The sequence below is a fragment of the Protopterus annectens genome, chromosome 10.part0 (genome assembly GCF_019279795.1).
Source record: "Protopterus annectens isolate FY-2018-M chromosome 10.part0, PAN1.0, whole genome shotgun sequence".
In the NCBI taxonomy this organism is placed as follows: domain Eukaryota; kingdom Metazoa; phylum Chordata; order Ceratodontiformes; family Protopteridae; genus Protopterus; species Protopterus annectens.
The window spans coordinates 22,696,453-22,722,679 of NC_056744.1; the positions used below are offsets into that span (position 1 = coordinate 22,696,453).

Here is a 26,227-nt window from a genome sequence, read left to right on the forward strand (position 1 = left end):
CGCTAGCACCTTGGTGAACACCCTGGGGGCTGAGGTGAGACCAAAGGGAGGACCTGAACTGATAATGACTGGCTCCCAAACCTCCTGGATCGTCTGTCCATGCGAATGTGGTAGTACGGCTTGAGGTCGATGGAGCACATCCAGTCGTTCTCCCTCAAGAGGGGAGTATAGATTGAAGGGTGACCATCCGAAACTTTGCTTGGTTACTGACAGGTTCAGCTGGGAAAGGTCTAAGATTGGTCTTAGGTCCCCGTTTTCTTTGGCACCAAGAAGAACCTGGAGTAAAACCTAATCCGTTTGATCTCGGGGGGCTGGATAGCTCTTTTTGTAGCAGCTGTTCGATTTCGACAGCTGCCTCCCTTGGTCGGGTGGAACATCTGGGAGGTTGCGAGATTTGGGAACCTTGAATAGGGGAATTGAATAACCTCTGGATATGACACGAAGCACCCAACTGTCTGTTGTTATGGACTCCCAAGAAGTCAGGTGCCTCGGACTGCCTCCAGAGACGGACAGCGGGCAACCTTCAGGGCTGCTGCGTGGGTCTATCAGAGAAAGGTTCCTGGACCCAAAATTGCCAGGAGCCCCCTGCCTCTAGCACGACCTCCCGTCCTCCTCTGCCACGGAAGGACTGGTTATCCGGAGCAGGTTGGGACTGCTGCGATTTCGGAACCACATCTTCTTCTGTCCCTTTTGGTTCTTAGAGAAGGACCTCTGGGGAGCTGAGAAGCGGACTCCGATGGCAGACAGCGTCTTCCCGTCCTTTTCGCTCTGGACTAATGTTTGAACAGTCTTGCCAAACAAGGCAGAACCATCGAAGGCATTCGTGAAGGTCGCCTTGAAGGGCTCTGCAAAATCACAGTGGCGAAGCCAGGCCTGTCGCCTCATGACTAGGCCTGCTCCGCTGGCTCTAGCAGCCCCTCAGTAGCATGAGAAAGCAGCCGCATAGATATTGGAAACTGATCTGAGAGTGGCCATTCGGGTGGAATATACCTGTTTATCCTCACTCGACATGGACTCCGGGAGATGCAGCGTATTCTTTAATCAGATCCCGCTGCATCCTAATGACATGTGCCATGTAGTTCAGCTCTCAAAGAGAAGGTTGCTGAACTGAAAACCGCTTCCCAATGCGATCCATGACTCCTTGCCGGAGGATGCATGGAGGGACCTCTTCGTGGCTGCAGCCATCATCATGGCATCTCTGATGGAAATAAGATCCACCAGAGGGTCAGCAGGAGGGACACCCAAGATCGAATGCCTCCAAGAACACAGAGGGCAGACCACCCCCTGATCCTTAACATCTCCATAATGTCTCCAAATGAGGGGTGACCTCCTTCATCCAAGTCTGTGTCTTCAGTAACGGACTGGGAGTCCATGTGCCTCCGGGCTGTCCGAGGAGTACTCTTCAGCAGTTGGATGTTCCACCACTTGGGACATCGAGGTAGTGCGGGATGGAGCCGGACGTCCTCAACAGTGTAAACCCGAGCCGACCCCCACGGATCCGGCCTCCTGGATGGGGCTAGGAGCACTCCCATTTGCATTTGGGCCTGGATGAATTTCCTCATCATCCGGTCCATATCAGCTTCACTCATGGAAAAGTTGACCTGGTGGAGGCCACCAAGTGGACCTAGAGAGCCGCCTCGGAGACCTCCTCCTCCTCGGGTCCAGGAGAGAGGAGGAGGAAAGCTAGAAGGCACAGGGAGGCCCACTTAGATGGAGGCGGACTGGAAGTTTGGTGCCTCTCCCTGTGCCTCTCCGACTCTTTCCCCTCCGGCAACTTAGAGGGAGGTTGAGTCCCAGCCGGAGGGAGAACCCACAGCAACAGGTTGCTGAGTGGAAGGGCAGAGGCGAGCGGTATCTGGAGGTAAAGACCCGCCAGCACCAGCGACCTCCGGCTCCCTCAAAGGGGTTGAACCCTGCACAAATGGTACAACCAGATGACAGGTGTTCAACCCCAAGAGATCAGTGTGGCCATCCGCTGGGGACAGCTTATGACCACACTCGGTACATTAGAAAACAGCCTTATGGGCTTCAGACATCACAAACCCTAAGGCCTAACACAACACACACACAAACAAACTAAAACCCGAGAACTATTAAATAAAAGAGAGAGGAAAGCCTATACACACTCAACACTAACAATATCAATAACAAAAGAGATTTTCAAAACTTTTAGTCAAAAATCTTATCTTTCTTCAACAAGCCAGCAGCTCTAGAATCCGTAGCTACTTGCAAAGCGGCAAACGAAATCTGGGGTCAGTCAGGGCCTGGCAAGGGGTTATGGGTAAGAGGGAGGAGCTAGGGGATCCGAGGTCGGATCCGATACCCACAGGTTGCAGACGAATGAAGTCTGCCTACTTCAGATCGTAAGTTACTTAATACAATCTGTAATGTGTAGTTTTTTGTTTTTTCCCCTCCTCTGCAAGCTGACATTCCTCCATCTGCCTTCATTTATTGATGGCATACAAGTGAAATCTCGAATCCCATGCAGTCCAGGTAATTAGGAACTCGAGTGCACTGGCTGGATCTAAAATGCTTTTCTGTACTGAACCCCGTCAGCATCTGAATGCAACGGCTAGATCTGAAATGCCTCTTTGTACTGAACAGGAGTACTGTTTGTACTGCTGGCTTACACACATCTTTACTCTTGGAATCTAGTAAAAAGATTAAAAATAAAGAAAACACATCACAGTAAAGTCAACTTAAAATAATGTATTTAGGAAGTATAAATCCAGGAAAGAAGTACACCACTTTGGTGTTTAGTAATAGCAGCAACAAATCAGGAAGAGGTCCACGAGTGAAACCACAATGGATGAGCTACACACAAGTACGGAACATGAGAGTTACAGTACTGAGATGTTGGAAACTTTATCAGCAGGCAAAATAAGAAGTCGCTCTTCTACAGTCACAAAGGTGACAAGACCCCCCCCCCCCCATCCAAAGTATTGAATACAGTTCTTGTGATTTCATCGGCATAACGGCAAGCAGTATTGAGGCATTTCAGAGGAAGCTAATAACAGTGGTGTGAAGTCCGCATCACAACCTGCACAAGAAAAACTATAAGAGAATAATTTACAATCTCAAGGCAAGGAGGCAGACATGAGACATGACAGAATCTTTCAAGTACCTTAACAGATTCTAGAGAATCCAAATAGGTACAATATTAAAACAATGTATGACAGAATAAGAGGAGACAAGTAGGAGATAAAAGAAAGTATTAATTCACAAAAAGGGTATCACATGCTTTGAAATACTTACCTAAAGATGCACCAGAAAACAGTGACTGAATTAACAAAATCTATGGGAAACTGATATACAAGGTCATCCTTACATGGGGGTGGAAAGGGTGACAGAATGAGCTATAAGACAAATATGACATGTTTCTAAGCCAATAAAAATGAGTAGATCAAAATTATTATGTGGTTATCTGCCTTCAAAATGTAAATATTTCTGTCCTGTTTGATGACTGCTGCATATCACACCTTAGTCAAAAACCAAACAATGGTAGCTACAGAATATTATAAATAGAGTAAGCCACTGTTTTATCTACCTACCCATCTGTTTAATTTTACAGGTAGGTAAAAAAAACCTCACTGAGGCCCCTTTTTCAAGTCATGACCTAGTTACAGTATAAGTACACAAAAATACATAGACACAATCAATATACAGAAATGCATAGAGAAACAAAGGAAAACAGTAAAACACAGGAATCAACAGGTAAATACTCAGTGAATCTATGCATTAGAGTTGCACAATGTCATGGTAATGGACTCCACAGAACAAGGTAGGAATATTTAATCAACATATATCCTGACATGAGCACTATAAAATAACATTTCAATTCCATTATAACACAATGTTTTCTGAAAAATAATGCTGCATGTTGCAGGGTACACTCAAGCTATGTTGTTACCACTTGGACAGTTAGTGGGAGATGAAATAAAACCACAGCACAAAGGTGTACTATTAAAATACAGGATATTCATTACCAAAGCTATTTTCATAAAGGGATAAAGCCCTGACTACAGTGCATGTGAACCGACTTTGAACAGTCGAGTCAGGTGCCTACAGAAGCAAGATAGGGGGATAGGAGTGACCGGTCACTGCCAGCCTGCCCAGCATGAAAGAAAAAAGGTGGTTCTGGCATGCCACAAAGGTGACACTAGGTGGGAGCACTAAGTTTCACACCCAGAGAAGTCCATGCCTAGTGAATGCATGCTCAGTGCTTTCACACTTGTAAGTTGAAAAGAACTCAATGTGCAGAGGCACCCTTCCCCTCGGGAGACAGCAAAAGCAGGACTTGGAAGAGCAGCTAAAAAGGAGTGGGGTACTTCCAAAGGGAGCAAGCTGACTCAATCTCTACCACCTGACTTTCACACAGGAAAGGAGGGCAGACTAGGAATCAAGGGCAGGCATGAATAGGTCATAGGGCTGTCACCTAACCTGGAAATGCCTGGCTCATATTCCCTGGAATGAATGGGTTGACTTGGTGTAGGTAGGGAAGTTATCTGGGAAAGGCCCTGTAGGGAGCAAAATTTTTTTTTCATAAAGGTGACCAGAGTTTGTTTCATCAGCAGTACAACACACCTTTCATCATCTTAATCCAAAATCAACAAAAGCTACACAGTACAAAAATGCGAACTTCGCCTGCAGTAATATGTGCTAGGGATAACTGATATCTAAAACAACAACAAATGTGCAATATCTTACTGTTGTGTTATTGTGTGTGATGTGCAACATATACACGATTACAACCACAACCCCCTCAAGTAAATCCACAGCAAATGTACCCACACTACATATACGCATCCCTACCAATCCTCAAACAGACAAACACTTGCACCTAACTTCTCAAACTAAAGTAGTGCAGCACAGGTACTAGAATGTCACATCTTGAATTTATTCACTATGCAGACGTTGGAAGGAATTAGGACTGAATGTAGTGTTACACTGAATCTGACTGCTCTAAAAGAGTCTGTGTGAGTCAGGTGCAACTGTTCCACTGCACCGTGAGACTACGTGTGCAACAACAGCATGATTTTGCTTTTTACAGTAAAAAAATGTTTATGGAGAATAGTTAGATGCCCCATTAAAATGCATACTACCTGTTTTGTCTCTCCATAGTACAGTGGGGGTGGAACCATGACAATGACTCAAATACCCAAGACTTCAGAAACCAAAAAAGAATAAGTGCAAACCACTGTAGAACCTCCGGTACCAACCAATAAGCGAAACAGCTCCAGTAGACTCCAAAAGACACCACGCAAGTTGTTATTAATCCACAAGTTTAATCCACATAACGCCAGCACAAACGATACAAACGACAAAAACTGAAATAAAAACAATACTCCAAAACTAACATAATACACTAGGACTGGCAAAACGCTAAGCAGTTAAGCGCTTTCAACCAAATCACACTGGTCTTCATCAGAACTGCTGTTGGAAGCATTCAAAACATTTAAATAAACTTTTTGGCGCCAAATTACTAACTTCTCTTAAAGGCGCTACAACTAACATCCTATTAAATAACTGCATAATAACTACGTATTTAAAAATGCATCTATACCTTAGCGGTACCAAAATCAAAAGCCAACACCACTTGATGTAAACTATTTGCTTCCCAAGACTTAGTGGCTTGTGTGCTGAATCAGCTAGGTGGGGTGAGGGTGGGACTTGAGCAGCTGAAACCAGCACAAACAACCTGGAGTAGGAAGGCAGTCCAGCTCATAGCAATGCCAGCACCTACTGGAAAAAGTTTATGGTAAGCAGCAGGTGGTGGCAGGTGTGCACTTGGCTTTTCTAAGCCACGTTTGGGTGGTAGCTTTTAAGGGGCATGTGCACAAATGAGAATATCCTCAAACAAAGATACTGCAGGCCTAAATTTGCAAGCATACACATCATCCACATTGGAAGGACTGGGGTTAAAATAAAAAAAAAACCATAAGGCTACCTAGATGGCAATCTCCTAAAATTAACTCTTATCCCGCAGTGGAACGAATATGTCAACTGACTGTGGGGGAAATGATGGCGTCAAACAGCAGGGGTATAAAAAAATGCATACGATCTGCTCTATGGATGAAGTCAGAGCACAGTTAACCTCAGCCTGGCACTTCTCAGAAGAAGCTACTACTTAGAATAGAAGATTTCTTTCTCTAAGCTCAAAGGTTGCACCACGATAAAGTTACAAAGAATACATACAAAGCATTACACAATGAGAATACATGTAATGAAATGTTAGAATTACTGCTCAGTTATGAACACAGCACTTAAAATAAGACTCTTAGCATAACTTCTGCACTATTCTAATCTGACACGTAGCTCATATATTGCACTACAGAACCCAAATCTGTACCAGTATACATGCAAGGTGTTGATAAATCAGCACAAAAATGGCTTAGGTCAGGGCTGCTGTCCACAAGGCTGAGTACATCATTCATTCATTAATTCATCCAAGTAAACAAAATGTAGTTACTACTTTTTTCTGTCATAAATGCTGGCATAGCTCATTCAGCTGTCATTATGCTTTATGAGCATTATCATACCTTATAATCCATAAGCCGCCGTTTCTGACCACTCACAGATTACAGAGGAAAGTAAGGGAACATCATAATACCTTCCTGTTTAATTAGGCAGCACTGCAACATACTCTCACCACCTGGAGACTTTCTGCATGAGCAGAAAAAGGTTTTTGAAAAGAATGAATTTTGTATGGGGCACTATGTAGTGACATGATTAACCAAGTTAACTTTACTGGTGATGGCAACATACAAGGCATTTCAATACAAGAGACTCAGAAAAAAAATGAATAATATCCATCTCTCAAGAACATGAAAAAGGGACACATCATCTCATAATGCTAGTAAATAAATGTAAAATTATGCATCAACGTGGTGCTGTTTTCTGCTACAGGAATAGCTAAAACCCAAAGAATATCTGATTCACCAGTAACAGCACAAAAAACTGTGCTACAACAATCATGCTGTGCACACTACATTGCATGAGTAAGAAACTGAAACCTGCTGCTAGTGTCACAGTCTGCACAAAAGAAAATAGTAATCCAAGCCGCAGTTCACTTCGGACACCACAGGGATTCATTCCTCATTCCAAGAAAGAATCAGACTTCAAGGGCACTGTCAAAGGTCTCTTACTACATCTCTGATGGTTACAAGTAATAACACTTCCGGGTAAATCAGCATGCATTAGGAATATCAACAACATATTGCTAAACTTTGACATTCTCCCTTTAGAGTATTTATTTTAAATAAATTCTACACACTCTCTCCTTTCAAACCCAATAGAAGAAATATATATATATATATATATATATATATATATATATATATATATATATATATATATATATATATATATATATATTAGTTTCAATCATTTCTCAAACTTAACAGAAGACAGCATTAACACATGAAGTTGTTAGTGACCTCTGAAGGTCAAACAATTTGCAACACTGCACAGAGATGTGCACCAAAACTACAATCCCTCAGAGAAATTTTAAGTAGCAGCACCCTCTCCCCTCTGTGATACATACGTTGCCCAGGTCCAGAGCCTGCGGACTGGAGGGACTGACAGGAAGAGAATCCACAGCTCCACACACTGTGAACATGGAGGAACTGCCCAGTTGGGTGGGACTGGATATTGCTGAGGAAGACTGAGCCTCTTCATCGGCAGGAGAAGCTGTGAAAATGACAGACACATTGTTAAACAGTTTAGATGGTCTACACACAACACAGAACTTTTTTTTTTTCCCTGAGTGATGGGGAGTACAACATTGGTAGACGTCACATAAACAAGGGGTAAAAATCACTCTTACATTCAAATATCCATAAAGAATAGGCCCTACTTTTCTGTCCAGCTCTGATGCAGTCATCATCCTTTTACTTAAATTTGAAACCCAAGTTGTAGGCTGGCTCAAATTTACCCCTTTCTTGATCCATTTATGTGATGTCATCCAATAGATGTGCAGTGGGGAGAAATGAGTAAAATATCAGTTTGCCTTTTAATTACTGCTGTAAAACGAAAAAAAAACAGAACTATGTCGTTAAAAAATCAAATGTCTAAACAAAATTATCTTGAAAAAGTACACTTTTTCTAGTACATTATGAACATACATTTGTTAGTGGTGAAAGGTGGTGGAGTGACACACAAAAGGTCTGGAGTCTTTGGTTATCCATGTGAAAGGTACATCAGATCTGTCAGCAGTCCACAGCTCCTTTGAATTGCACTGTCATTGCTCCCTAACATTATCAAGGAGAGGACATCACTCGGGTATGGAGAGCACTGGTTGGGAGGGTGGCCTAATGGTTAAGGTGTTTGCCTTACAAACACAAGGTGCAGGGTTTGAATCTCACAAGGGATAATTGGCTAGGCTTAAAATGGCTCGCAAGGGCAGTTAGCTTAGTACTAATCTATGAACCTATGAACCTATGAACTTCAGGTCTGAACAGTCACTAACCCCAGTGTGCAACTGCCAACAAGTGCACCAAATACACAGCATTAGGTAATGACTCAGTGGCTTAAAGATGCCACCCATGGATTATTAAATTAACCAGTAAAAGCTTAGGCTCACACTTCTGACAGGTTAACTGGGACCACAAGCCCATTTTTCAAATGATCTGAGAGCACAACAAAAGTAACGGAGTGCTTGTGGTCATATTATCAGACAGTGGTAAAGGGGGGTTAGCTTAAACTGCAGCAATCATCCTGTTTTAAGTTATTTTTCTGTATCAATGAATTTAATAAATGGACAGAAGGAGGAAGCAGTCAGCTGTGTCTCATAACAAAGCCTCCTCCCAGTTCATCATAACTTTAAAGAATTAAATGATTTCTCCATCAAGACTGCTTTAATGTATGTGATATTTTAATATACCAGCTTACCAATTAGGTACTCAACTAAAGTTTGCAGAATTGCTTTTATGTATTTCGGTGGATAACCTAAGATAACTAACTTTTGTTGAGTGCTGATCATCTCTAACTAGAATTATCAACTTGTAGATTAAAGACTGTTCATCAGTTACAAGGCCACACAGCCATAAATTTCCATATCAACTAGCAATATTTTGCCACTCAGAAACGTTTCAACTTAAAACTAACAGCAATGTGTACAATAACCAGAAGTATATACTACAGCATGGGTTTCAACAACTTACTTCAAGAAACATGAAGAAAGCCCAAAATCATTAAAGACAAAGATCCACAATCAGGAGCATGTTGTAAATACAGTATTACTCACTTAGAAGTTGATATAATAACAATTTGCATTAATTTGCATTTTTCAAGAATGTCTTTTGGCTTTTCCCGGTTAGGGGTCACCACAGCAGAACTCCGGTCCACTAATGATTGGCAGTGGATTTTTACAGTGCTGAGTTCCAGCCCGATGCCCAACCTTCAAAGAAGGCACACCCACACATGCATGCACCTACCTGCATGTCTTTAGACGTCACTTGACCACAGGAAGGACATGCAAACTCCAGACACAAGGTGCTCCAGCTGAGACTCGAACAGGAGAACCTCTTGCTGTGAGGCGACAGTGCTAACCGCTGCACCACCGTGGCCCTAAGTACAGTTGTGAAAATACACTTATTACAGCAGATTTTCAGATGATCACTGCTGTAGTAGCCTAAGCTATATTAGTTACATCCTGCTAAGGATATAACAGCCAGCCAGCTTCCAAAGCTTCAGGGCACCTTCCATGTCCCCCAAACCATTAAGCAGCTTGAGATGAGCTGTCTAAAAATACAGGTTTGGCACCAAGCCCTTCAGAGCTTTCATGCCAACTGACAGAGGGAGGCTGAGCCCTGGGATGACATAGCTAGGAGTAAAATTATATAAATGTCAACACACTGGCAAAACAACATACTAAAAAACTAAGTGGAATGCGAAGTGGGGGCAGATACTGAAGAAGTGATAATTCAAATACCTACTGTTATGGTAAATTTACTTACACAATTCTGCTATGTTGAACACATTGATTCCTGCTGTATTAGCCTAAACTATATGAGTAGATTACCCTATTTGCAACATTTGGGAGGTAGAAGAGGAAGGGTCCAGAAGCTCCTGTAGAAAAAAAGCCTGATCTAGATCAAGAAAAAGAATCAATCTTGTAGCGCTTTGTAAAAGTATGTATAAAGGAACAAGCTGCTACTTCTATAACATTTCTAGAATGCAACCCTTTCCAAAAAGCCATATATGAAGCCAAGGCCCAAGAAAAGCAAGCCTTGACCCTGCCTGGAATGGTTTTGTTGTGGTGAGAATAAAAGGTAATAGCTTGAGGCAACCACTTGGAAATACTCTGCTTTGACACAGGTTGTACCTTTACAAGAAATGATATAAAATATTTTGTTCTGTCTTATTGCCTGAGTTGTCTGTGGACATCCAAGGTATGGAGTATCCTTTCTCTCTCATTTTAGGGTTCAAGAAAGAAAACAGGGAGATCGATAGTTTGGCTACAACTAAATTCAGATACCACTTCAGGCAAAAATATGAATTAGTTCTCAAGGAAACACACTCTCCGTGGAAAATGAAATAGGGTTGACACACCATAAGAGCTTGCAACTCAGATACTCTTCTTGCAGATGTCAAAGCAATCAAAAAACAGTTTTCCATGTTAAGAGACTTGAGTCAGTCTAATGAGATGGTTCAAATCGAACAAGTGTTAGCTTCTCTAACACAAAATTAAGATCCGAAGGAGGAGCTAGCAGTTTTCTTGGAAATTTCTTATGCAAAACCCCTTCCAAAAACATGAGACTGCATTGAAACAGGGGGATCCATGGACAGACATGCATAAATGGCCAACAAATGAACCGTGACAGAGGAGTAAGATAGGCCCTAGGATAGTAATCTACACAAATATTGTAAAACCAGAGAACAACCAGCCCTGAATGATTATTGGTTATGTTAACACCAACTAGAAAATCTTTTTCATTTGCTAATACATATTTCTAGTAGCAGGTCATTTGTCTGAAAAGTACAGTTGTGTACACCTACCATAAATGTAGATGTTCGAGTGTCTTCACTGTTGCAGTCATGACTGTAGGGTTCTCCCCTGCCGGCAGGCAGCCCTCGGTCGGCCAGAATCCCAAAGTCTGGGTCCGGCGTCGGCTGTTCAACCATGCTCCCTGACGTCAGAGCGCCAGGAGTATAAAGCTGACAGCCGACGCCATCTTCTCCAGTTTTTCTTGCCCCAGATGTCAGGAGTCCCAAAATAAAAAAGGTCCCATATCCTTTGCAAATACACCTCAGAAGTATAGTGAAAAAAGGAAATACATAAAAGTAAAAATAAGAGGGAACAGGAGGGAGGGAAACCCAGACTGCAACAGTGAAGACACTCGAACATCTACATTTATGGTAGGTGTACACAACTGTACTATGTTCATCGTGTTTCACTGTTGCAGTCATGACTGTAGGGTAGAATCCCAAAGCTGAAAGAAAGGGAGGTGGTCATAAAGAGGAAGGGTGGCTAAAGGCCCTGCAAGACTGCAGAGGCAAAGCCTGCCCTAGACTTAGAGTAGAGAGGTAGATTGTAGTGCTTGGAAAATGTATGCACTGAACTCCAAGTTGCAGCTTCCAAAATGTCCTTGGTAGGAACTCCCCTGAGGAAGGCTGCAGAAGTGGCAGCAGCTCTGGTGGAATGAGTACGTATACACCCTGGGATTTGCTTTCCATGGTGAGAATAACAAAATCTGATTCCATGAGCAATCCATTTAGAAATGGTCTGTTTAGAAATGGCTTTACCTTGGGAACTTGAAGCATAAGAAACAAACAATTGATCTGATTTTCTGATGTCCTTGGTTCTGTTCAGGTAAAAACGTAGCTGTCTGTGTACATCCAAGGAATGTAATATCCTTTCCCCTTTATTTTGAGGAGTGGGGTAAAAGGTTGGCAAGTGAATAGTTTGATTTAAAGCCACCTTGGAAACCACCTTAGGCATGAAGGTAGGATTAGTCCTCAAAGATACCCTGTCTTGATGAAAAATAATATAAGGTTCCACAGCCATAAGAGCTTGTAACTCTGAAACTCTCCTGGCAGAGGTTAGGGCTAACAGGATGGCTGTCTTCCAAGATAAAAACTTGATGTCAGAAGAGGAAGCAGGCTCAAAAGGAGGCAAAGTTAGTTTTTCCAAAACATAGTTGAGATCCCAAGCAGGAATAGGAGGAGATCTAGGAGGTCTTAAGTTCTTAGCTCCTCTGAGAAACTGTCGCATGAGCTGGTGGGAAAAGATGGGAGGGTCTGTATTATAATGAGCAGAAATAGCAGAGGCATGTAACTTAATGGAAGAGAAAAAAGACCCTTATGTAAGAGATCTGTCAAATAAAGTAAAATTAAAGTAATGTTAGGAAGAAGAGGATCAGAATCCTGAGCCTGCATCCAGGAACAAAATCTTTTCCATTTTCCTGCATAAGATTTTCTAGTGCTAGGACGTCTGGCTTCTAAAATGACATCCACAACCTGCTTGGGCAGTAGAGAAGAAATCAAAGGCCCTGGATTAACCAGGCTGCCAAGCTGAGAGTTCTGACATGAGAGTGTAGAACCTGACCCTGATGTTGGGACAGAAGGTTCGGAGACAGAGGTAAAACCCAAGGGGGCTCCAGGCATAGGTTTTTTAGAGTTGGATACCAAAACTGCCGAGGCCAATTTGGAGCCAGCAAGATTATCCTCTTGGGCTTGTCCTGTTTTATCTTCAATAAAACCCGTGGAAGAAGAGGAAGAGGCGGAAAGGCATAACCCGAGAGGTTCCTCCAGCTGAATGACAGAGCGTCCACTTTCCAAGCTTCCCTGTGGAAAGTCCTGGTGCAAAAAGTCTGTAGTTGATGATTTAGATGGGATGCAAAGAGGTCTATGTGAGGACATCCCCAGACTGCTGTTATCATCCTGAATATTTTGGTGTCCAGCATCCACTCGTGTGGATCCGAAAGATTTCTGCTCAGACTGTCTGCCAGGAAATTTTGTTTCCCTGGTAGGAACTGAGCTTGAAGATCCAGATTGCAAGCTAGAGCTGTGTTCCATAGATCCATGGCTAGTCTGCAAAGGGGGTAGGAATGAGATCCCCCTTGCTTGTTTATGTACCACATAACTGTGGTGTTGTCTGTCCGTATTAACGGTTGTCCTGGTTGTAAAAGATTCCTGAAGGCCAATAGAGCTTTCTGAACGACTAACATTTCCTTTAAATTGATATGTAGGTGCTTCTGATCCTTTGTCCAAAGGCCCTGCAAACAATTGCCCAGAAAATGGGCTCCCCAAGCATAATCCGAGGCGTCCGTGGTTAGAATCTGAGATGCAGGAGGCAGACGGAAGGGCTTCCCTTTGTTTAGAGCACATGCCCTGGACCACCAAAGAAATTCCTTTTGAAGGCAAGGAAGGACGGAGATCAGTATGTCTAAACTGTGGCAATGCTGAGACCATACACTTTTTAGGTACCACTGTATTTTCCTCATGTGTAGTCTTGCATATGGTACGAGAAGGATGCAGGAGGCCATGTAACCCAAAGCCTGCAGGAATTTCCTTACAGATAGATGAGTTAAAGTTGCCAAGGTTCTGAAAGTTGAAGCCAGCTGTAACTGTTTTTCAGATGTCAGAAATGCCATCTGGGTTGTGGTGTTTAGAAGCGCACCCAGAAAAGTTATCTGTTGTGATGGTGTCAAATTTGACTTTTTTTAAGTTTACAGAGAATCCCAGGAACTTGAGGAGGTTCTGTACAAAATCTAGATGCTGGAGTAAGACATCCTTGCTGTCTGCCTGAATTAGACAATCGTCCAGATAAGGGTAAATTTGAATTCCCTTGAGTCTGCAGTAAGCTACTACTGGAGCCAGGCATTTGGTGAAGACCCTGGGCGCAGTAGATAATCCAAAGGGCAGCGCAGAGAATTGAAAGTGCCTCGATCTGGCTTTGAACCTGAGGTATTTTCTGTGATCCTGCCTGATGGGAATGTGTAAATATGCCTCCTTTAAATCCAAAGTTACCATCCATGCATTTTTGGACAGCATTGGAAGTAGCTGCTGTAGAGTAAGCATCTTGAATTTTGGAATCTCTAGAAAGGTGTTCAAGACCGACAGATCCAGAATGGGTCTCCATGAGTTTTGCTTCCTTGGGACTAGAAAAAGCCTTGAATGAAAACCTTTTCCCATCTCTGAAAGAAGAACCAGTTCTATGGCATTCATAGCCAAAAGAGCTTCCACCTGGTTTAAGGCCTCCGTCCATTGATGCTTTGGAAGGTCTGGCCATCCGCTTGGCCTTGGCAAGGTATGAAAATGGAATTTGTAACCTCTTAAAACCACATCCAAAACCCATTTGTCTTGGGTTATTTGAGTCCAATTTTGATAAAAAAGAGAGTTTTCCTCCGAGAGGGGCTTCCAGGCAAGAAGTTCCTGTAGCCCAACAGAGGGAGTCATTGAGTTTGTTTCCTTTGAGATTGTGACCTGTCCTCTCCTCCCCTAGGAGTGGTAGGTCCACTGTCTTGGTCTATAAGCAGCTTGCGTTTGAGGCCTCCCTCTGGAACGTCTATATCTACCCCTCTGAGGCCTGTCAGAAGCGGGAAAGGACCAACTTTTATAAGGCCAATTCCTGCTAAATCTAGGAGGCTGTACTTGTAAGAAATCTTTAACTGTTTGCATGGATTTTGCCTTATCCTCCATCTTTTTAATTACCTCTTCAGCTTTAGATCCAAACAAAACATTATGCTGAACAGGAGCATCCAATAATTTAGCCTTTATTTGTTCAGGTAAATTTTGTTCCTTTAGCCATGCATGCCTTCTAATGACTGTGCCAGAGGCCGCAGCCCTACAGGAAGCCTCCAAGGCATCAAATCCACAGTGTAACCCATGCTTCCCAACTTGTTCAGTGGCGTGCAATAAGTCATGTAATTCCTTATCATCTGCACAGGCAGAAATGGAAGTAAGCTTCTGTTTTAAGACAGACAATAGAAATTGCTGGTATTTAAACATATGAAACTGACAGTTTAAAGCCCTAATGGACAAAGTAGCAGAAGTGTACACCTTTTTGCCCCATCTTTCTAAGGATCGAGACTCCTTTTCAGTAGGAATGGGATTTTTTGGCAGAAGCGGCCTGAAATCCCTTGGGACCCTGAGAAATGGTTTCAGGGTCAGCAGAAGGGTTCTTGTATAAAAACTGATGGGAATCAGGAACCCTGTAATATCTATCAGGCTTAACAGGAGCAGGAGGAAAAGAGTCAGGGGTTAAGTTAGCCTCCGAAAAGGCATCATCCACAATATCCAAAACAGGAGGAATAGCCAGGGGTCTATGCTGGGGAAGAAGAAGAAATTCTCCCAGTCTTTTCTTGGATTCCGAAAACTCCTGTCCTTCCCAATGGAAATGTTCCCTCATTTCATGCAAAGTTTCCCCAAAAGAGAAATCCTCAGGGGGAGAAGCAGAAGGAATGGATTCTTCAGCATCAGAATCCTCATAGGGGGGGGAAAGAATATTCCTGATCAGAAGGAGAAACTGAGGAAACAGAAGCCTGATCAGAGGAATCATAAGAAACATCCTGCCTTGGCCTTTTGTCTGGAGGGGGATGAGAACCCCTATTCATAGTAATTAAATCCTCCGCCATCTTGAGTAACTGTTTCTGTGACTTAGGAGCCGGTTCAGAAGAGGCCTGTGTTGAAGTCTTTGATTTTGAAGGAGTCTTTGCCTTTGTCTTTGGCTTTGCCTTTATTAGTAGCTGAGTAGGCCTGAAAACCCCTTCGGAAGCCGGTACCTGCACAGCGGCTCCGGACCCATCCGAAGGAGCATTGTCCGAAGGTCCTGCAACAGAAATATTTAAAGGCCTAGTTGGCTCCTCATGAGAGTCCGTTTCGGCCATCGGTTTTGAAATGGCCGATGACAGGGGCTGCAAAAGCGCCTCACTGACGACAGCCGAACCTGAAGCTGGCTCCACTTGTGCGCTATCATCAGATTTGGACCTCAGAGGCCTGTCTTTATCCTTGCGATGCTTGTGAACTCCGGTAGCCGGGACTGTATCCGACGACATTTTGTAGTTAAAGCACCTACCGAAGTAATGAAAAGCAAAATCGTACCTTCGCTTAATTGTACGTTGATTGAATCTAGCACAAAACCGACAACTAGCTACATCGTGGTCAGGGCCCAAGCAAGGAATACAGTAAGAATGAAAATCCTTATGAGGTATTTGCTTCCCACATGAAATACAATTATTAACTTTTTCTGACATCGGAGTGGAGCAAGAAAAAAGTTTCCCCAACGGGGTACTTAGCTGTGAGTGGAGAAGAAAATCTTCGGACCGAAGTATATCAGTAAAATTCATCAGGAGTCAGCCGACTGGTACTTGCGAACTGCTATCACCGCACGGCAAGAAAGACTGGAGAAGATGGCGTCGGCTGTCAGCTTTATACTCCTGGTGCTCTGACGTCAGGGAGCATGGTTGAACAGCCGACGCCGGACCCAGACTTTGGGATTCTGGCCGACCGAGGGCTGCCTGCCGGCAGGGGAGAACCCTACAGTCATGACTGCAACAGTGAAACACGATGAACATCTATCTGTTGTCAGAAACAGAAATGGAGATTCAGAGTTTAAGGAAGCGATGATGGACTGTGGTTCCTGCTTACTTTTTTGGTACCCGTTCCCTTTGCTTTTCAAACATCTGCTTACAAACATTTTGCTCAGACTGCTCATTTTGTTTCTTGCCAAAACTGGATGCAGTAGAAGAGAATCCGCTGGAAAATTTGGAAAAGGAGAGCTGAAAATTCTGAGAGATTCTCTGACTCAGCCTAACCTTCTCGTCACATTTTCTGATAACCTCTGCAACAAAAGGTCCAAAAACTAACTCGCTATCCAAAGGTGAATTTAACATCTCAGTTTTCTATCTACTCTGAGGTTTTAAAAACACAGCCATGCAAACCTCTTCAACACAGTACCAGCAGCCACAGCCCTTGAAGTAGTAACTACAGAATCATGAACACACTTTAAACAATGAGTAGTGAACTGTAAAATGGAAAAAACTAAACCACTCAAAGCAGATTTTTTCTCTCAAAAGAATGAACTTATATGAGCCTGACATTTCAGAATTCTGAATAGCAAAGTTGCAGAAACAGTTTTTCCTCATACTTTTCAATTATTTTACCATCCTTGTCTGAAAGGGAAGGATTGGAATTAACCAAATGTTTAGCAGCAAGTGGATTAACTAAAACAACTGCAGGGTCAGGTCTGGGATGAGTGTATAAAGACTTGAAAGACTGAGGGACCTTATACAATTTATATCTGCCTTCTTAGGAGCAGCAGGCTGACCATCAGAGAAGTTACAGTCTATGGCAAATGCATTTTTCAATGCTGACAGTAATAGGGGAGATGGGTGAAGGTTCTGGAAACTCCATTTTTAACAGCTTATAGGATTTTCTGAGGGACTGGAAAACCTCAGTGTTCTCCCCAATAAAAACACTTGCACATTCTGGAAATAGTCTCAAATTAAGAGATTAAGGAGATTCAGATACCATAATGCCCTCTGAGTCAGAGTCAGAAATCTGAGGAGAAAACCCTGCATTTGCCTCTTCATCTTTCTGTCTAGACTCAGAACTGACGAAAAAATTGGGGCAAACAGATTTATTAATGGTCGCAGCAGCATTACCAGGGATATGCACAACATTTTGACTAAACAGGGTAATCTTCCCTTCCCCTTCTCCCAAGACCAAAAATACAGTCTCACTAAGGGGTTCCTAACAGCCACAGAGGATATGGCTAACCCTCAGTGAATAGCTGTTGTAAGTGCTACATCAAAGTGAGGTGGGGAAAAAGATGAGTAGTATGAGGAACCAGCTTTGGCCACAGCAGTGTCACCAACCTGCAGCTGAGTCAAAATGCTAGCCTCCTGTGGCAGCAAAGACTGTTTGCTTAAATTTTTCTTTTTGTGGCTAGAAGAACTGACCATGGTACAAGTAGCTTGTTCAATGAGCAAGCCAAAAATGGTGCCTCTATCATGGGGAAACTGGGCAGCTAAAGCTGGTAAAACTTCCAGTCCCCAAAAGTCAACTTTCACAGTAAAACACAGCACTCTAATACATTTTGTCAGCCCCTAAAAAGTGAAACAGTTTGTCAAAAGAAAAACAATGGTTTTAGAATGTTTTTTAAGAACTTTTAAACTGACAGTAAAAACGTGTGCTCCCATTTTAACAGTACAGTTAAGTCTCTTGACAGTCAGTCAAAACACAAAGTACTAGTTCAAAAATACCCTTCCTAACCAGGAAAACAATTTTAAACAAATATAAAATGTGGAAGGTTTTTCCCCAAGGGGAACTTATCTACCCAGCAATGGAACAGTACAAGCAGACCAGTGATCCTCAAAAGCCTGCAGTAGCAAGAAACATTTGAATGGCTTGGCACTCAAACCTGTCGTTTTAGACAGTTCAGCTTGAGCTGCCTAACTGTTTAGGCATATAAAAGGTGCCCTGAAGCTTTGGAAGATGGCCGACTGTGATACCCACGACTGGATAGAACCCATATAGCTTAAAGCTAGTACAGCAGTGTTCAATATGATGAATATTAGCAAATCTATAAGACTGGCACTATTCAACAGATGTAGATCTAACAGCCTGCCGCATAATCATGAATACTGAGAGACAGAGCAAAACTTTAACTAACTGGGGCCAACCAAGATGGCTGCACATTGAGTAACAGCTTAATTTCAGCTCTCCCAATGTGAAAACAGAAACTCAGATAAGCCAGTGAATTCATCTTCTGGGATAAATTTCAGTAACTGGTTAGTAACTGCACTGCCTGGATGCCAGCAAAAATAAATTTAGAGAATCTGAAAGAAAATCAATCACAAAAGGTGAGGTGAAAACACTGACCGGGAAAATTTCTACAGCTGTTCAGCAAAAAACAGTGCAAGCTCTAGCTTTGGTGCAAGACATGATTTCTAGTAACCTAGAGGAAAAAATAAGTCAAATGTACTCAGAGCTGATTAAAATAAGCAAAACACTGAAGGAGTATATCAACTCAAACACAGACGAAGCTTTAAACAGATATTCAGATAAGGTGAGAAAACTGCAAATATCAGAGGTTGAAATGAAGAAAAGGCTGACAAAATATGAGTGTGCTTGAGAAGAGATATTCCAAAATAAATAAATAAATAAAAGAATCAGAGGGCAGAGTATGTAGAGAAAACCTGAGATTTTCTGTTGTACTAGATAAGCTGAAAGGAACAGGCTGTATTAAGTTTAAGAAAACACAAATAAGCCACTGTACAGGTATTCCACAGCAGGAGCTGTTAACTGAAAGGGTACATCGTGAGCATGTACCAAACCTAGCCATGAGAAAGCAACCTAGACCTCTAACAGTAAAGGTGATCTCTGCCTAACATATAAAGCTATGTCAAACACAGAGCTGTTGGACATGCTGCACCTAAAGTCCCTCCGAGCTACACGCTCTAGGGACCTAAACCTTGTCACCACAATAAACAGGACATGCTGGAGGGATAGATTCCTGTCCCAAAGACTTCCCATACTCTGGAACAAGCTACCCATCTATGTCAAGCAAAGTTCCTCATTAGTATTCTTCAAGAAAAATCTTGATGAGTGGATGGGAAATAGGAAATACACCCTGAGGATCACTTTTGTGGCTCTGCTCGACAGGAGTACAGAAAAATAATTTTCTTGGGTGGCGTAAGCCAGGGAACCTTGTTGGCTTGGCTTACTTAGTCCCTTGGGCCAATAGCCTAGTACCTACCTATGAACCTACCGGCAGAAGGAGTGGATTCTGACCAAACTGTGGCAGAAGGACAACGTACTAAAAGTGGGAGACTATAGTGTGTTTGTGGAAAATGAATACTCACTGTACACCAGGCAGAAGAGGAGTACATTTTTTCCAGTAATTAGGGAATGTCAAAAAGAAGGCATGGGATTCAAATTTCTATATCTAGCTATCTTCAAAATACTCTTTCCTGGAGGGTCAAAATATTTTTTATAAATATTTTTTATGCAGAATATACTAAGAAGGAAATACAAAAGTTTGTCCAACATAAAGTGAGTTATGAAACAGAAGGAGATTCTGCTTATTGTTCTTCTGGCAAGAAAGCCCACAGAGAGACTGCCAGTGTGAAACCTTTTCCAATGTTTCAAAGGAAAATGCTTGAGAGATAAAAAAAAAAACAAGAGTTGACTAGAAGAACCAGGAGTATGGTGAAAATGCAGCAGAGAATGGATTTGGGAGATGAAGATCAACAGGAAGAAAACCAACAACTCAGAAAGTGACAAACAAATGTGGGACTACAAAGCATTAATTATATTTGTAAGCCATGACAGAACAGGAAAATCTCGAAATGTTGGACTTTTTTGACTTTGTTAAACTTGTAAGGGGCTCCTAAGCATATGCCCTAACATTTAGGAGAGGGGAAGAGGAGTCAACTGTAAGTAAAACAAAATTATGTTCTTAACAGTAGCATTTTTTATAATTCATGACATAATTTGCATGCTATAAAGTAAAACTTTTCTCAGTTATTTTCCAAGTGTAATAGAGATACTAAAGTAAGCAGGTGTCCTTTTGTTTCCTTCTTCTTTCTTTCTTCTTGTCCTAAGAAATGTAGGCACTGCAATGTTAAAAAAAGAAGAAAAGCATGATACAAGAAAAATCGGTGTGCTTTTTCTTACTCTTGCATAGGGGGATGACTGGATTAAGGCCCTAGGCTTGATCTAGTATCAAGTTTTAAGGGAAAGCAAATAAAAAAGAACAATGAATATAATAAAAGGTTTTCTCTAGCAAATAAATGAGTGCTTGTAGAGGCGATGGTGTATCTAGTTGTCATGTCCCCATGGAGATACTCTGAAAATGGGTAATAAAAACAGAACACTTCTTTCTTTGAACAGATTTTTTCAATGACTAGATCATCATGTTTTCTGAAAGCATTCAATTGTTTTTTTTTTCAATCTGGAAGAGAAATAAAGATAAGACAAAAACAGGCAGCACTTAGTTGAAGTACGGGCTATACCATGCGGCTTAGCATGGATAACTTCTTATAGGTTAATACCAGTCTATGAGTAAGGCTGTCAGTCTGGTACAACTGTTCCTATTAGTAGGGATAAACTTCAATATTTGAAGATGTACATAATTTTGCATTTTAGTATTAAGTTAATAGGCTTTAGGGATGTTCTGGGGGATTTGTTTTGTGTTTGCTAGTTTTCACTAAAACAAAATGTTTATAAGACGTGACACAGGTTCAAATGGATATGACAAGAAAACTGTATAAAAAAATCAACCTTCTAAGCATTAGTGTATGCATGTAACACAAAAGCTGGAACTAGACACTAAAAATAGATGTTCCATACAACAGGTGGGAACAATAACTTCTTAACACAATGACAACACTTTCTATATTACTTTAAATGTAAATGGTCAGTAGTGAACTATATTTGAAAAAGTAGATTGCAAATATCTATGCTACAGGAGACGCACTTGAAAAGAACTGAGCATGTGAATTTTTAGGATGGTTATTCAGCAGAATATCTGAGGCAAAGGAAAAGGGGAGTAATTATAATAATTGCGTCAGGAGCTCCAACAGTGATAGAAAAAGCAGAACAGATGAATCTCTCACAAAATGTCACATCTTTAGGTCTGGAGGATTCAGCTGATTAAGAGTTAGCCACTAAAAATGGCCTCAAAATCAACATCAAAGAAATACATATCCACCATATTTTCTTACAGAATGGAGTGGTGAAGTTGAATATCATCAGCATGCAATGGTATGCTAGGCCTCTTCTCTTAATCAGTCCTTCTAGTGGAAGCATGAACACTAAAAAGTAAACAGATCAAGTCCTGTGATATTCGACAGTCGAAAGTGTACAGAGTGAAAGGATTTAAACTTCAACTTACCCCCTGGATATAGCCACTGAGGTAAGAAACAAACTATTCCAAGACCAAACATGAAATACCACAGTAAACTCACAATCACATCACTCAATCAAGAAGCCATGACCAATGGTGTCAAAAGTCATGGAATGCATGCATCACCATTTCTCCAAACCTATTTAACACTTCTACCTCAACTCTATATAAAAGACACATACTACACATTCTCAAACCATCTAATAAGATTAAACCTAAACCGCCCAAATGCTATCAACCTTTCAAATCTATTACTCTTCTCACAAAAGACCTACTCTCCTCTGGAGACATCCACCCAAACCCAGGCCCCTCTACACCTCCCCTCTCCCCATCCCCCACATCTACCTTATCTAGCCCCTTCTCAGAAGTCCCTTCCACAAACTTACCAAACTCACAACCCCTATCTCATAACTCATTTTCTATTCAATGAATATTCAAAGCTTAGCCAATAAAACTACTGAGCTACACTCATGGATTGCTTTCAAAATGCCTCACATCCTATCCCTATCTGAAACATGGCTCAAGCCACATATCTGAAACAGTGAAATTCTTCCTCCTGGCTATAACATCTACCGCTCTGACAGACCCTCAAAGAAAGGTGGTGGCATAGCCATCCTCTACTCTAACACCCTTAACCTATCACCTTACCCCATATCTATTCCCAGCTTCCACCCTGCTGAACTTCTCATCCTAAATATCCATTTGAACGCACACAAAAAACTAGCTGTAGCTTCCATTTATATTCCTCCTGGCAACAATATACCCATACTGGAAAACATCTTATCCTGGTTCACCCTCAACATACCCTATGAAACACTCATTCTTGGTGACGTCAATATAGACTGGGCAAAACTATCTACTGACTCTCCCTTACATAGCATTCACCTTCATGGTTTCCACCAACTCATTTCCACCCCAACCCGCTTCCACAAAGCCTCAGCCTCCAGCTCTATAATAGACTGGATTCTCACCAACACCCCCCATCACTACCACCAGCCCACAACCCTATCAGACTCACTTAGTGACCATCTCCCTAACTCCATTCTAAGATACAACTCTCACACACTTAAACCCCACCTTTTCAAAGACTGCAGAAAACTATCTACATTTAATCCTTTACAGTTTAACTCTATACTACAAAACATTGACTGGTCCATCCTTAAACAACTTCCTCTAAATGATTCTGTTAACACTTTTAACAACATCTTCCTAAATACTCTAGACTCCCTAGCTCCCTCTAGGAAGATTTGAGTGAAATCCAATCATGCTCCCTGGCGTTCAAAAGAAACTAAGTCCATCATGAAACAAAGAGACAGTTTCTGGAAAGCCTGGAGCAAATCTAAACAAACACCTCTTCTACTCAAATACAAACAACTACGCAATCTTGCTAAAAAACAGATAATAATAGACAAGAAGTCATTCTATAGGTCAGGGCAGAACAAATATAAATCAAACCCTCGTAAATTCTGGACAACACTCAACAGCATCCTCCACCCTGGTAATCCCTCTGACCCCTCACCCTACCAAAACACAACTCATGAGGAAACAGCTACCCTACTTAACTCACATTTTATCTCCTCCATACAAAATCTCCTACCCTCTCAACCTACCTCTCCCTCAGTACCTGTCCCCTCACCCACCCCCAACACTTCACCCTTTTACTTCAAGCCTGTGCCCATTTCCTACATCAAATCTCTACTGCTCAAACTCAAACCATGTTCCCCCTCCACTGACAAATTACCTCCAACCTTCCTTAAACTTGCAGCTGACTCTATCGCCTACCTGGTAACAATATTAATAAATAGATCTATGCAAGAATCTACTGTTCCCACCCTTTGGAAATCCTTCTACACTATCCCTCTCCACAAAGGAGGTAACTCCACTGACCCTTCAAACTACCGACCCATTGCCATTCTGTCCCCACTATCTAAGATACTCGAAAAATGCATCCACACTCAACTTATGAATCACCTTCTCAATCAAAACTTACTCACCCCTACCCAACATAGCTTTTGCCCCTATCACAGCACAACTACTGCTCTACTATCCTTCACTCACACCATAGCAGAATCTCTGGACAACAATAAACTTACTTCCTGTCTCTTTCTTGACCTCTCCAAAGCCTTTGATACAGTGTCTCATCCACTACTACTATCTAAACTCACTAACTTTCACCTCTCCTCCCCCACCCTCAACTGGTTTGCTAGCTATCTGTCTGAACGCAAACAATCAGTTAAATGGCTCTCTTCCCCTTCTCCCTTCTTACCTCTCTCTACTGGTGTGCCACAAGGTTCCATCTTGGGTCCCCTCTTATTCAACATCTTCACCAATGACCTTTTCAGCTCATGCCATCAGTCCTCACTTATACAATATGCAGACGACTCCACAATCATTTCTACAGCCAACATCTCTGACCTACACTCCCTAACCCAAACAGCTCTACTATCCACTGAACAATGGCTTTCAGAAAACTTACTGATTCTCAATCCTACTAAAACCAAACTCTAACTCTTCCTATCCCACTCTCTTAACCATCATAAATCCTCCTTTGTCATTAAGTCATGCAATAACACAGCTATCCTACCTGACACTCACACAAAACTCCTTGGAGCCATTATCGACGATGAATTAAAATTCAATCAACACATACAGCAATGTATAAAGAAAACACATCAGAAATTAGGTCTATTATACCGAAACAAAAAATATCTCAGTCCCGAAGCTAGACTCACCCTAGGACAAGCACTCCTCCTCCCCCCCTCACTCCTCTATGCTGCTCCAGTTTTCACAAATATCCAAAAAACTACCCTGAATAAACTCCAACAATCCTACCACAAAATAGCCAGATTCATCACCAACTCCCCAAACAACACACACCACTGCAGTGCTTTGAAGTCTCTACAATGACTAGAACTCCCACAACTACTACATCTCTATCAATTTCACATGTTGCACTCTGTGCTCTTTAAACCATCCTACTGTCCATCCTTATCTCTCCTTGTCTCTGTCTACACCCCATCTCGACCCCTCCGCACCTCTAATCAACAATTGCTTGATATTTACCACCCAAATAAGTCAGTAGGTAAGCTACTCTACAAACACTCTGTGGCTCAAGCCTGGAACAAACTACCCCTTGACATTCGCTCAGTCTCTCACACCCCACTATTTAAAAGAAAACTAAAGACTCATTTACTCAATTCCAGAATTTGCCCCTGCTATGACCCTACATAATTCTCCCCTCCCCCCACATTGGAATCACTCCATCTATCCTTGTCATACTTCTGAACTCTATCCCCACCAGTACACTTACATAGCAAAAAAAAAAAAAACCTTGTGCTGCCATTTAACTATTGTTAATTTTGTTTTGTTTATTATTTACTACTTGTATTGTTTTGTTTGTGTTTTACTACTGAAATGACTAGTTTTATTTCTATTGTTTGCTATACCTGTATACTACTGTAGTGTTTTTTTATTGTACTATCTGGAGCTTTTCTCCTCGGGTCTCCACTGAAAATGGGACAAAATCCCAGTTGGACTAACCCGGTCAACAAATGTCAATAAATAAATAAATAAATAAATAAAAGCTGCAGAGAGATCCAGCACAACCAAAACAGAAAAAACACTGGTCTCTAGACATCAGGTCATTCACTACTAAGTTGAGAGCAGTCACAGTATTATGGCAGACATCTAATGACCACAAGGCAGAACTCAAGCTGCTCACAGAAAAAATTCCCAACATTCTTAAGACATTTAACTGAGGAATGCAGTAACCAAAGTTTACTTTGTGCAGTTAGAAAATCCACAGACCTCAATGAGGATCTAACATCCAGTTAATTAATGGAACCAGCAAATCCAGACTGACCTGAACCAGCATAGAGAAGCACATGTCCAGCTCACAAGTCATGGAATGCATGCATGAAACCGAGTTAAGAAATCTTAAGAATTGTGAAGCACTAACATTGACCAAAGGAAGAACAAACCCCAACACAGACTAGGGTAGTGACCATGGTGTCCAAAGGAGGAAAAGATAATCTAAGACTAGCAACCTTGTCAGCAAAAAAATGAAGCCAATCCACACTACTACGATAAAAATCATTGGGTGGGGAGACAGGCTGAAGTGTACAATCTGCCCTTCACTCAACAGCATGGCCAGATGATAAACAGCTGTTGTGATCTCTCAGATAAGGTGCTTCTTATGAGGTGGGTCAGTTTGATATGATGTGGGATGAATATCCAGAGCAAGTCTGTCACTTCAGTAAACAGCATTCCTCCCATGAAGTTCCAACCCCTGTCCTTCACACCTCAGAGTGTGGAGCTCTTGATCCTACCATGGCTCCTGCTGCTTTACTAAGACATGGCATACATAACATGAAG

At 41.9% G+C, this 26,227-nt stretch overlaps 1 protein-coding gene across 2 annotated transcripts in view; it reads right to left on the reverse strand.

Annotated features, from left to right (window-relative positions):
- UNK (unk zinc finger) overlaps nt 1–26,227 on the reverse strand; it is an 874,631-nt gene that overhangs the window by 298,258 nt on the left and 550,146 nt on the right. For both annotated transcript variants that reach the window (XM_044084965.1, XM_044084967.1), the window contains one exon: nt 7,544–7,689. In XM_044084965.1, the coding sequence (XP_043940900.1) occupies nt 7,544–7,689 (146 nt within the window). The remainder of the gene's footprint in view (nt 1–7,543; nt 7,690–26,227) is intronic.